This window comes from Limulus polyphemus, unplaced genomic scaffold, assembly GCF_000517525.1.
Source record: "Limulus polyphemus unplaced genomic scaffold, Limulus_polyphemus-2.1.2 Scaffold183, whole genome shotgun sequence".
Classification (NCBI taxonomy): domain Eukaryota; kingdom Metazoa; phylum Arthropoda; class Merostomata; order Xiphosura; family Limulidae; genus Limulus; species Limulus polyphemus.
In genome coordinates, this window is record NW_013665793.1 from 519,447 (window position 1) to 533,886 (window position 14,440).

The window sequence follows — 14,440 nt, forward strand, 5'->3', positions numbered from 1 at the left end:
ACAAAACTTTTACATGCTGCAAGTATGAAGACTGTTGAATATCTTAGTTTTTGTTAAATACAAACTTTTACATGCTGCAACTATGAAGACTGTTGAATATTTTAGTTTTTGTTAAATACAAACTTTTACATGCTGCAACTATGAAGACTGTTGAATATCTTAGTTTTTGTTAAATACAAACTTTTACATGCTGCAAGTATGATGACTGTTGAATATTTTAGTTTTTGCTAAATACAAAAGTTTTACATGCTGCAAGTATGATGACTGTTGAATATTTTAGTTTTTGCTAAATACAAAACTTTTACATGCTGCAACTATGATGACTGTTGAATATTTTAGTTTTTGCTAAATACAAAACTTTTACATGCTGCAAGTATGAAGACTGTTGAATATTTTAGTTTTTGTTAAATACAAAACTTTTACATGCTGCAACTATGAAGACTGTTGAATATCTTAGTTTTTACTAAATACAAAAGTTTTACATGCTGCAAGTATGAAGACTGTTGAATATTTTAGTTTTTACTAAATACAACATTTTTACATGCTGCAACTATGAAGACTGTTAAATATTTTAGTTTTTTCTATTACGAAATGAATAGAGAAAAGACAATTCGAACCTTCAATTATTTTATTAACACCAAACACCTCCAAACTCACGAACCTGTAGACTGGACTTACACGTCTAGGAAGGCTAACACAATGAGCAGTTTACAAAAGCAAAGTCAAAAAGTTTAGCTGCCCCTGTATTAGCGGTTAAACTGAACAGTGGTTAGGTTAAAAATGCCCATTTTTATAATTTCACGAAAAGGTTTCTCTCAAGAATTCTTTAAAACCTCAGTTGTAATACAACTATTAAAAGTTGGCCTCAGAAAAAAAAAATGTTGGCGACATAGAGATGTTTACGATTAGACATTAATTTGCCACATATATTGTAATAAAGTAAATTTGTAAATGATAAAAACCAAAGAAACGCGAATGAGGGCTAGTTACAGTTGTGCAAATAACATGAAAGACATTAACAGCGATAGCAATCAATATCCAAAGACTCTTCAAAAACAGCAAGTTCTATGATTATAATTACAGTCCAGGTTGACAACGGATAAAAGTAACATTTACTAAATGTGATAATCACATACAACGTTAGCATTTGAAAATGAACATGGTACTGATTTGTTGGTTTTGCTCAAACACTAATATCGTTTACGAATTTTACTATATACAATACAAATAGAATTCATTTAGCTCTAAGCATTGAACAAAACCCTTTTTTTTTCTATATTGGGGTATTCTTGAAGATTTGGTACACCTTTTATCGTATACCAGATCTAGAATATTTTATTTATATAGATCGACAATTGGCTTCATCTGTACAGCAAATGGTCACAATATATTTTACTTCCATGTTCACGAGATCAAGCAGTAAATACCTTATGATAGCAGTTGCTACTTTACATACAAAGTTATCCCTTTATTTTACAGGATCACTGTTTACATCTAACTCTACAAACACAAAAAAAGATTAAGAAAAACGACATCCCAGATGTTTCATTTTCGAAAGTTGAACCACCTCGTGGAAATTGATTACACTCCTCGCCAAAGAAAATTGTCATGACATCATTGACTTCTCTAATCTACGGTAGTGTAGACTGTATGCACTGATTACAACAACACGATAAACACGCGTGTTAAGAACAAATATATATCGTACATCCATGGGTACGATGTCTTGATGAAGTAACCTTAGATCTGGTCAATGTTTAAGAAAAGTTATTGCCACTGCCACTTTGTCAACAGTCCCTGTAAGTCAGACTTTGCTAGAGTTTCTGCAGGCAATAATTATAATCCAAAACTAAATTATAGTCTGAACATTTTACTCTCATCAAACACATTTATTTCATCTCTTGCCTCTCCCGTTTCACTAGTCAAATGAGCTCTTTTTCTGTTAGTTTATTTTTAATCATTTGATCACGTGTAAACCTCAGTTGAATAATTGTAATAATTAATGTTTTAAAAACAATATTACAACAAATAGTTCAACCCTATAATTGTAAAGTAAATTATTGATTAATATGTAAAATATAATTTCAAATAGAAATAATACCCTTTTTCCTATGGTACGTATTTTGTATTTCAAGCACTAAATCACACTCGCCCATATATCTTTTACTCTCTCTCATATACTCATACATTCATACTATATTTCTTCATTTAATTAGAATATTTGATTTCGTTTTTAAAAATTGTGTTCTAACGACGTCTTGCTTACAATCACGGTAACAGTGTGATAAGCTCGCATAAAATATTATGCAGCAGTAACTAAATCAAACTACAAAACTGAGTTGTAAAATTCTAAGAAAGACCTCTGCACAAAGGCTTTGTGGCGTTTCTAATAACAAAAATATACAATTGAACATATGGCATTTACAAGAATCTCTAACGAATTTAAAACTTCCTCTTCCCTAATCTGGTAAATGAGTAGAATGTACAACATTATGGACTCGGAAATTCGGAGTCCGAATCTCCAACTACGAGGGAAGAGCTTGTGACATGTGTACCCTGCTTCTGTCTAGTAGTGCTCTGCTGAGTGGGCAGCAGAGCTTCAGGCTTATTAGATTCTTTTTTCTCCTTTTCTTCATTCTTCTTCTGTGGCTGCTCATCTTCAGATTTCTGGGAATCATCTCGCTGTTTTAATTTTCCCTCCAGCCTCGCCTGTTCGTTGATTTCCTTGACAGCCCGGATCTCTTTCTTCAATTTCATCCTCCGATTCTGGAACCAGATCTTGATTTGCCGCTCTGTAAGACATAGGGCATGGGCAATCTCTATTCTTCGTCGCCTAGTCAGGTAGTGGTTGAAATGGAACTCCTTTTCAAGTTCCAACGTCTGAAAGCGAGTATAGGTTTGACGTCCTCTTCGACGTGGACACCCATTTGGACCTAGAGGATAAATACATTCCAGCCTGTTAGTAAATATAATCTAAAACAGAATAACTTATATGTTCAGTAGTGTTCCGTTAGGATACGTCGCAATATATATGAAAAAAAAACTAACATTTTTTAGATTACCCGTGAATTCCAAGGCTTAAATTCGACATTCATCCCATAAACCCTACTTAGTGTTCAAATCCAGCAAGCATAATTGCTCTAGCTCAAGTCACGCACTAACGTACTTTCACAACTGTTAAATATCTAACAAAAACTTGGCACCTGTCCAAATCAGGAATATCTTACTTATATACTCCATTAACAAGCAATTTGCAGAGAGACAAGCGAGCTCATTATGACGGTTATCAAGGTGCAACTTTATTTCAAAGAAGTACAAGTGATGTTTGTCTCTGTAAATACATGTTAATAAAATCTGATAGGGATACGTTCTTCCGACACTTTTATAAAAGCTCACCAGGCTTGTAAACTGATTAGCTGTTTAATGGCATATTAAAAACAGCGAATTGCCCATCAAGGTTTCAGTCGGGAGAAGTAAACGTCAACACCAATTGCGTCACCGACGCTTCCTATAAAAATGGCCTTGCAAAGGACATTTCTTTTGGTTGCTGGCTTTATAGCGTGTTGACCATCAAGCAACCACCATCAATTTTTACGAACAAGTTATCAATCACACAGACGCTGCGACTTCACATTTTAATATCCATAAGACAGCGACCTTGATGTCAACAACAAGAACTTGTCGGCATTTCTCGACTGTATCGAGTGACGAAAGTTGAGGCTAATTTTAAAACAAAGGACTTTTAATTTTGTTATTTACCGATCCCATCTTACATACTTTGGCCTTCCTTTATTCGTACTGCTAATTCTGGTTTCGTGGTTTATATTACTTTGCAATGTGGTTACAGTTCCAATAAATGGCTCAAAGTTTATATCTTATGGTTACAAACAGCGGGTAAGATTAAGAACATCCTGGACTCTGTGTGAATATATTCAGCCAGGAATAGAACAATTTGTGTGTGGATGTAATTTGTAAGTACTTTTTTTTTATACGACAAACAGCGGGTAAGATTTAGCACATCCTGGACTCTGTGTGAATATATTCAGCCAGGAATAGAACAATTTGTGTGTGGGTGTAATTTGTAAGTACTTTTTTTTATACGAAAATGCTGATAATATCAACTTCACCTAGAATTTTTCTAGAATTTTATATGAAGTGTTTGGTATTTTCTTCAATGCATTGCCTAGTGAACAATGTTACAATGCCTCCTCAGAAGTAATTTTTAAGTAAATAATTTTAAAATCGTTTGCTAAAAAAAATACCCCAAGACATATATATATATATAAATAGATTAGACACATGCACTGATGCGCTCTGCGTACTAAATATTGACATGTTATAAAGTACATATTATGATATACAAGTTTAGACTAAGGATGTAGAATTGTTCTAAAAAAATGTTACAATTTTGACAATATACTTTCTCTCACCATAGGCTTCTTTCAGTTCAGATAAAATTAGCAAATAATATGAATGATTTAATTTTGTGGGACAGCGGTAAGTTTACGGACTTATAACGCTAAAATCCGGGGTTTAATTTCTCACAGTGGACACAACAGATAGCCCAATCTTGCTTTGTATTCAAAACAAACAAAGATGAATAAAATACGAGAAAAATACTAAATATTCAATGTCTTTCAGTTTGGTACTTTTTTCAGATACGAAGTAGCTTTATGAATTTTTCAGTGTTCCAAATAAACAAGCTTGTTCATCTGAATATCACTCATAAAAACTTCAAACTTTCTAGGCAAGTCATCACTTTCCAGTTCACGAAGCTTAATTAATTCATCAGCTTTTCTATACTCTAGAGTCCGCATTGAACTTATTTCTCTATCAGTTGACACAACATGTATATTCCATGTATGTTTGTGATAGCAGAAGCAAAAGTTACTGACACTTCCCGTTAAACCTGATTGTTAGATTATCTGATAGTTAACATTCTGAAAAATGTTTGATTAATACTCACCAAAAATCTTATCTACTATATGTTAATGATGATAAATTTTGCTTTTCTAGGAACTTAATATAAATCCATGAATGATTCTTCTTATGCATTAAAACGAACGAATAACCTCAGTCATAACCTCTCACCACCCACAGTAATTATTCCGCCACGTTTGAAAAAATACACAAGCACTGTAGATCAAAAACAAGAAATCAGAGATTCATTCTGACATTCTAATAGAATTTATGCTCGATCTAACACTGACTGCTGTAAACGTTGATAATTTAGGGACCATTTATTAGCGGTTGTAAAATGTTCTCTCTCTTTGCTCGATTTTGGTTGGACAGACCGGGTCACATGACACTTCTAAATGACAATGGTTATTTTCTAGGAAAGCTAGCCTTGCCCATCGTCTTGTTCTCGTAATGTTATTTGATTCTGAGTTACAATGATGATCGGAAAATAACCCACACAAAAATAACTGAATATTAATATATTATTTTGATCTGGTTCTTCGAATACATCACAAGGATATCTATCTCCAAAGCCAATGTATGATCCTACGCTGGAAAAAGATTACGAAGGTATAGTTGTTGGTTTCTTTATCATTGTTATGATATTTATTATTTTTATTAAGAGATATATGTACTTAGAATAAGGTATGCTTTAAAAATGTAAAAATGGTAGTTTTGTTTTTATTTTTGATTTCATATTTAACAACGAACCAATCAACAATATGTATATTAGTTCGCAGTATTTTTAACCAAGTACAACATGGATGCACTTTTCGCAAAATAGATGCGTAACGCAATTTATTATTAAGGATATATAGAACACATGTAATCATCGGTAAATTTCTCCAGTGCCTGGTATACTTTAACCATAAACACATATTATAAAACTGAATACTTCAAGTAGCGTAGCGATGTTAGGAACCAATCTATGTATAAATTTCGCTCTTACGAATTAACGAAAAGAAGAAACTTAATAAAGCCACGTTGTTTATTATATACTTACATAATGTCCCAACATTACTCAGGTATTATCTACTCAAGCTAGAGTTCATAAATATGCTTGAAGTAATATTAGAATGTTTGATTCAAGTTATTCACCGAGAATGGATATAGCTAAATGAATAAAGCCACGTTGTTTATTATATATATATTTACATATAGTTCCAACATTGCCCAGGTATTATCTGCTCAAGCTAGAGTTCATAAAAAGACTTAGGTTAATACTAGAATCTTTGATTCGAATGGTTCCCAGGCAATAATAATAATAGCTTACAGAGCAAAGTCACGTGGTTTATTACGGTTCCGACACTACAAATATAGGTATATATATATATGAAGTTTTGAAAAGGCTATTTGCGGGATAATATACATATTTCTATACAACGTTCCGTCTCTAATAGTGATACATGAGATAGGCATATCTTTTCAAGTTAGAATTCACCAAAACGCCTAAAGTAATACTATAATGTTTGATTCGAATTAATCTCCGGGAATAGTAACAGCTAAAATCTATTTCAAAACGATTTTCGAAAAAGAATTAACTTTTAAGTATGAAAAGAAAAGAATCAGGGCATGTAATAAATATGTCTCTCTCTTTTTTTTATAGATGAATGATCTTTAACGGATGATAGCAACAGCAAAACAAATGTTGCTATTCTCATTGAAAAAATATGATTACTATTTATTCATGAATTAATCGAAACTATTAAGAGTAGCGAAAATGAAAAGCTTGGAAGGAAATATGCATCATAGTAAGTACTGTATGCCGTTTCAATTAAATCTTCTTAATTTCCTTAATATGACTATAAATGCCTGGCTTTAAGCTGTAGATGACACACGCACACTAGCAGCAGATTTAAAGAAATCTGGCCTTACAAGCTGTAGATGACACACGCACACTAGCAGCAGATTTAAAGAAATCTGGCCTTACAAGCTGTAAATGATACACGCACACTAGCAGCAGATTTAAAGAAATCTGGCCTTACAAGCTGTAAATGATACACGCACACTAGTAACAGATTTAAAGAAATCTGGCCTTACAAGCTGTAGATGACACACGCACACTAGCAGCAGATTTAAAGAAATCTGGCCTTCCAAGCTGTAGATAACACACGCACACTAGCAGCAGACTTAAAGAAATCTGGTTTTCCAAGCTGTAGATGATACACGCACACTAGTAACAGATTTAAAGAAATCTGGCCTTACAAGCTGTAAATGATACACGCACACTAGTAACAGATTTAAAGAAATCTGGTTTTCCAAGCTGTAGATGACACACGCACACTAGCAACAGATTTAAAGAAATCTGGTCTTCCAAGCTGTAGATGACACAGCTGTAGTTGTGCTCGTGTCTCAGACATTTTCTGTGTATTATTATAAACATGCATATGGTATTAATACAGAACAAGTAAACACCTAGTAAATCCAGGAGTTGTATATAGTGTTACTTGATTTATTGTAACCTAAAAAAGATAGTAATTTTCTGGTTATTAAAAAGTTTATATATGAATAGATTGTAAGGGATAATTAAGCAGACTACGTGTAGATTGGTAACATATATTTTCAATTGCTATAAATGTTTTACTGATGCTGAGATAGTGAAAGTGAATTCTAAGACCAAGTAGTGTTCTTTTTTTTTTATCTAAATCGAAACCACAACCAGTGGATCAACTAAACTGACACAAACAGCGCAGCTTTAAAATATTGTATAATATGAAGAGCTTAAATAAAGTCATTTGATTTAGAATCGAGGTTTATTCCCAAGCTGCGCAAAGTGATCAAATTCACTACATCTTCGTTGCTAAAGTTCAATAGTTTAACAAAGAAATACCATTCCTTCTGACGAATATAACCCCATAAGAAATTTTTTATTATGGAGAAACGCACACGTATATGTAAATATGGCCACGCAAAGTTTCGACCTTCTACTCAGATCATCATCAGGCAAAAGAAAATAACGATAATTTAACACCTTAGAGAATACAAGTTTAAAATAATGTTCTAATCACGTGAAGCAAGAACAACAATACAATTAACCAACAATATTATTGACTATTCACAAACATTATCTTTATACAAAATTAAGCAAAAAAGAATTAAAAAGTAAAGGTCTTATATCTCATTTCTTCGACCCCATATATTCTGTTTGTAAATAGTCAATAATGCTGTTGGTTAATTTTATTGTTGTACTTACTTCACGCGATTAGAAAATTATTTTAAACTTGTATTCTCTAATGTGTCAAATTATCGTTATTTTCTCTAGCCTGATGATGACCTAAGTAGAAGGACGAAACGTTGCATGGTCATTTTTATATATACGTGTGTATTTTTCCGTAATAAACATTTCACATGTTAGAAACAATGAAGTACGGTGTTTTTTGCGATTACATAAGAAATTTATATGCTGTAGATGTTTTCTCATATTAGTGCAAAACTACATAATGGGCTAACTGCATTCTCTCCACCTCGGGGATCCAAACTCCGGATTTTAGCACTGAAAGTCCTTAACCTTAACGCTGGTCCATCTAGAGACACATTTACGTGTTCATAATTCTAACCATACAAGCCAACAAATTACGGTAGATTCGTGTAGAAATTGAAGAATTGGCCAATGAACGGAGAGTTAATATGTACATATTTTTTTGAATTTTGAAATTCATGCCAATACACTTTTGGAAAAACGAGAATTCAATGTTTTTAGTGAGATATTGTGGACAAGGAAGAAAAATAGTATTCAGTATTTGTTATTAATTACGCTAGTAAAGCCAATCCAACAACTAGTAGAATATAAAGGTGTACAAATATATTTAATTTTTTGTGTTACAAAGGTGTGGTTTTTAAATAACTGGTATATGTGAATGTTCGAGGTTCTTCTTCGAATAAAATAGTGTTTTTCATTGTCGATAAAAAGTCTATTACGTATGGTTGCTAAATAGTACATTTGGGGTCAGGGGTCTTGCCTTTGCTTTGTTAACTAAGGCATGACACACTAACAAGCAAATTATATCATTTCATTTAACTTTTTCATGCGAAACGCTAAAAAAGAAAGACAAATAAACGAGATAAAACTAACTGTAAAACTACTAACGATATTAATACAAGTGTTAAATCCATCAACGACATTATAAAGGGTTTGAATAAAACGTCTAAAACAGGCAAAACATTCATGTGATATATTTTTTTTCAATCCTCTAAGGACGTAAACATACGCAGTTGTTGGTATTGAGCTTTTGAGCTTTAGAATTTTCGTAAATGAATTAATCTTTAGATGATTTAGTTGTCCACGAAGAACTCCTGATAAAGACCAGCTTAAAACACAGTATTAAAATTTTTAACGATTGGAATCCAATCTTGCTTTTGTGAGAGCTTAAGAAGAGCATATCACCATAACCTACTGATTAAGGACAGCATTAGTCTTACTATCGTTCATTTTCCTGGAATTGCACACCTACCAGTGTTTAATCGTAAATAACAAGACATGTTGTGGTGACCACGTAATAAATGATTCTTAGCTGTGTGAGGAGTGAAATCCAGTTTTTCTTCTATGGAAAAATAAAAGCATAGACACTCTCTTCGACGCTAACTTTGTTAGTCAGTAATAATACAAGTTGCAGTGTATTATCGACAGCCACAGACTTGATTCGAGACTTCTATGGGCCGCATGTGTTTTGGAAGTTTTGGGACGACATTTTGAGCAGCTACCGCAGATATTCGGCTGGTCCTGATGAAAACCTGCGCTGGTAGCTCGTAGTGTCGTCCAAAAACTTCTAAAGCCCAGAAGTCTCCTGTCGAGTAGAATCTTCTCTGTTTAAACTTTATATTAAATGATGTTTATGTTCATTATTAAACACAAAGCTACACAACGTTTCTAGCGGTATAAGTCCGCAGATATACCGCTGAACTTTATCTTCTAATGTATTTAAAAGCATGTGCAACAGGTATTTTCTTGCTACACTATTAATGATTTGTGTATATTTTTGTCTTCTAAATCGTCGTACGTTCTTGTTGACCATTGATAATTTATTTAAAGCTCTGTATATCACGGTGAATTACCTTTAAAGTTTGTTTCAACAGTCTTTAAGAACAATAAGTCGTTTGTTCTGGAGTAATAAAGCTTTTGTTCTAGAGCAATGAGTCGTTTTTGCTCTGTTTGAAGTAGAGGGAAGAAATAATTTACTTTGCAGGCAACAACAGTGTTCCACATTCAGTGAGGTAGATATTTTATCATACACTATACCTACTGTCTGTTAATCAATTTTTGTTCTTAGGAAATGTAAAGTATTTTCCAATATCACCTGTACACCATAGTTTTCACCAGAATATGTGCTTCTATGTGAGTAACAAAACCCAGCGGTACACTAACATTTCTGCTAGTAATTGAGTTGTGATACTGGCTAGGCCCCTTAATATGGTCGTCTACTATCGACTAGGTCTCTTAAGAAGGGTGTCTACTATAAACTAAACTCCATAAGATGGTGTCTATTAGCTAAGCTCCTTTAGAAGAGTGTCTACTATCAATTAAGTCAATTAAGACCTTCATTTCTAAACAGTTTTAATTATGCAACAAAAATTTCCCTTTATGAAATCAAAAATTACTACACAAAGCTTGTGTTAATTATTTCACTATCCGTTAAGTTTTATTCAACCCCTTGTTGTACAGACTAGGCCTTAAAACCAAAGTAATACCACTGCACTACAGACTAGGCCTTAAAACCAAATTAATACCACTGCACTACAGACTAGGCCTTAAGACCAAATTAATACCACTGCACTACAGACTAGGCCTTAAGACCAAATTAATACCATTGCCCTATACACTAGGCCTTAAGATCAAATTAATACCACTGCACTACAGACTAGGCCTTAAGACCAAATTGATACCACTGCACTATAGACTAGGTCTTTGAGGGGTGGAATTTTTACCTCTTAATTGTCCAACAATTTTATACAAATGAAACTATGGTGCGATAAAATAAAATGTTTTTAAATAGTTAAATCTAAAGATGATTTACTTTCTTCTGTCAATGGGAATGCTCGATAAAAGAAGAACTGAAAAATAACTTTTTAAATGAATCATCAATATAAGCTAACGATGTTTGGATTCTGTTGGTGAAAACACCCATTTCTTGGTAAAAATCGTACATTAGATGGTCATTATAATTTGTAAATTAAGATATGTTATGTAAGTCTAAATTATTTTTCAAACTTTGGATCAAATCACTGTATTTATCTTTTATTAAATTTGTTTGTTTTTGTATTGAATTTCGCGAAAAGCTACTCGAGGGCTATCTGCGCTAGCCCTCCCTAAGTTAGAAAGGAGGGAGTAAAAGGAAGGCAGCTAGTGAACATCAACCACCACCAACTCTTGAGCTACTCTTTAGCAACAAATAATAGGATTGACTTCACAATATAACGACTCCACGACTGAAAGGGTGAGCATGTTCGGTGATAGGATTTGAACCTGCGACCATCAGATTACGAATCGAACACCTTAACCACCTGGCCATGTCAGTTCTCCAATATTTTATATTGTTATTATAATATGCTATGTACTTGTGTCTATGTCACGATTTTCCGGGCCTGACATAGCTAGGTGGTTAGGGCGCTCGACTTGCAATCTGCGGCTCGCAGGTTCGAATTCTCATCCCACCAAACATGTTCGTCCTTTCAGCCGTGGTGCGTTATAATGTGACGCTTAATCCCACTATTCGCTGTTAAAAGAGTAGTTCAAGAATTGTCGGTGGGTAGTGATGACTAGCTGCCTCCCTCTAGTCTTTCACTGAGAAATTAGGGACGGCTAGCGCAGATAGCCCTCGTGTAGCATAACAAACAAACACGATTTTCCGAATTCACCAAGCCTCCTTAGTGCAAACATAAATGTAGCAAGTATGTTTGGGAAATTAAACTCGAATTTCAGTTTCGTGTTGTTTTTGATAGAATCAGCAAAAATAAGCACCCTTTGACAGCAATTAATTCTTAAGCAGATCTCAAATAACCCTCGATTAAATAAAATGGTTTCTGCAAACAAACTTATAACATCAGTTTCTAAGATAATAACTAAGTGTGGATGAAAACCACTTCCATGTTTGTTTTCTTGCACAGATGTATAGGTCGTATATAATCGTATGCAAGCCCTCATGGGTACACAATTTAGCTTCAATTCCCGCCTTTCTCTATGCTTCAAGGACAGGTTATGTTGGAAGGTGCGCGTCAAGGCAACATTACGTGAGGCCACCCCTACATAAATAACGCCAGTGTCCGTATGTGTAGTGTGTTCGTAATGAAATGCTTTAAAATACCAAGGTTCTTTGCTTGCAGTGTTTCGATAAACCTGGGGCTGTATACTCGCCCATGTCTTGCAATACCGCATTTGAAATCATTCAGAGTAAGAATACATGTTTTGTGTTGGACAATTAAAACAATGTACGGACTGTGTGTTGGTTGTCTAAAACACTTTGATTGTTCCTAAACCGGGATTTGTTTTATTGTCATACAACACAATAGCTAGCTTAATAACTCAGTGGATGTCTTTATACTATTGTGATATAACACCCTAACTAACTTAAAAACCCAATGGATGCCGTTGTATTATTGTGATATAACACTTTAGCTAGCCTAAAAACCCAGTGAATGATTTGTTTTATTTTGATATAATACACTAGCTACCTAAAAACTTAGTGGATGCCTAGTTTTATTGTGATATACCATTCTAGCTAGCCTAAAAATCCAATGGGTGCCGTTGCATTATTGTGATATAACGTTCTAGCTAGTCTAAAACCCAGTAGATAACTTTTATTGTGACATAACACTTAAGCTAGTCTAAAACCCCAGTAAGTGCTTTGTTTTATTGTGATATAACATCCTAGTTATCCCCAAACCCCAGTGGATGCCTTGTTGTTTTGTGATATAACACAATTAGGTAGCCCCCAAATTCAATGAATGCCTTGTTTTATTGGGATATAACATTCTAGTAGTCTGAAACCCTAGTGGATGTTTTATTTTATTGTGGTATAACGTTCTAGTTAGTCTAAAACCCTAGTGTATGCTTTGTTTTATTGTGATATAACGTTCTAGTTAGTCTAAAACCCCAGTGGATGTCTTGTTTTATTGTGATATAACGTTCTAGCTAGTCGAAAACCCCAGTGGATGCCTTGTTTTATTGTGATATAACGTTCTAGCTAGTCTAAAACCCTAGTGGATGCTTTGTTTTATTGTGATATAACGTTCTAGTTAGTCTAAAACTCCAGTGGATGTCTTGTTTTATTGTGATATAACGTTCTATCTAGTCGAAAACCCCAGTGGATGCCTTGTTTTATTGTGATATAACGTTCTAGCTAGTCTAAAACCTCAGTGGATGCCTTGTTATATTGCGATGTAACACCATAGCTAGCCTAAAACCCCAGTGGATACCTTGTTTTACCAGATTTAGACAAAACTGATACTTTCTGACTATCGTGATATAATGCCCTAGTTAACCCAAAACCGCAGTGCTTTCTTCGAGTTACTAAAACTGAAACAATACTTCCTAATCGTTTTAGCAAATTGAAACATTTCCTGATTATTTTTTGTTTTGTTTTTTGCACTCAACATAATATTAGGTATAACTGTAGTCCTAAATACATTTCTCGTGTTGTATTATTATAAGATAGCATTCAAACTTGCTACTTGTGTTACTAAGTTCTAAATAACCTGAAATCCCATTAACTATAATACACTAACGTGTTTTTATTCAACGAGGAGCAACATCGAACGCTGTTCTGTTAACATGAGACAGACAATGGGGATTCAGTTTAGCTAGGGTTAGCAATATAATAAGTAGAAAAGCCTGGAGGTTCTCTTATAGCAATCCAAGAAAGGAACTGTATTTAAAATTACGGCGTTTTAGTATATCAAGTCCATAACTAGATCCCATATTTATAGTACTAAAACATCGTCATGCCTATCAGTAATCCCCAGTGTACGCCTGTGTCCTGGTTTGATGTTTGTTATGCAAGAACATTCTAGCTGGCATCAGTCCTCGGTCATAATTCAATTAAAAAAATATAAATATTATCGTGTTTTTATGTTTGTTTTACTAGAATATCCTGGCAGCATGAATCCCTCCCCCACACCCATCACACTCATGTTTGTTTTTCTAAAAATGCTCGACTAGAATTAATCCCAGTGTATGTAATCATGTTAAAATATTAGTCAACCAATGTACATGTATATTATATCAGTACTATGCTGAGAGGCTACGAATTCAGAACGCTCAAATCAAGGGTTCGATTCTCCTCGGTGGACACAGCAGATAGCCTGATGTACTTTTGCTATTAAAACACACACACATATACAGTACGCTGAGAACTTTTACCATCGTATTAGTACCAAACCAATAATCTTACCATTCTGTTAGTACTAAACTAATGATCTTACCATTCTATTAGTACTAAACCAATAACATTACCATTCTATTAGTACTAAACCAATAATCTTACCATTC

The 14,440-nt window shown here is 33.9% G+C and overlaps 1 protein-coding gene and 1 long non-coding RNA gene across 3 annotated transcripts in view; one reads left to right on the plus strand and one right to left on the minus strand.

Annotated features, from left to right (window-relative positions):
* Positions 1 to 623: 623 nt before the first annotated feature.
* Positions 624 to 14,440, minus strand: part of LOC106478135 (homeobox protein abdominal-A homolog) — a 24,881-nt gene continuing 11,064 nt past the window's right edge. For both annotated transcript variants that reach the window (XM_022381666.1, XM_022381665.1), the window contains one exon: positions 624 to 2,933. In XM_022381666.1, coding sequence (XP_022237374.1) covers positions 2,491 to 2,933 — 443 coding nt within the window. In that variant the 3' untranslated portion in view covers positions 624 to 2,490. The remainder of the gene's footprint in view (positions 2,934 to 14,440) is intronic.
* Positions 5,151 to 14,440, plus strand: part of LOC111084953 — a 46,995-nt gene continuing 37,705 nt past the window's right edge. The window contains exon 1 of the long non-coding RNA XR_002609829.1: positions 5,151 to 5,529. This is a non-coding gene — a long non-coding RNA (uncharacterized LOC111084953). The remainder of the gene's footprint in view (positions 5,530 to 14,440) is intronic.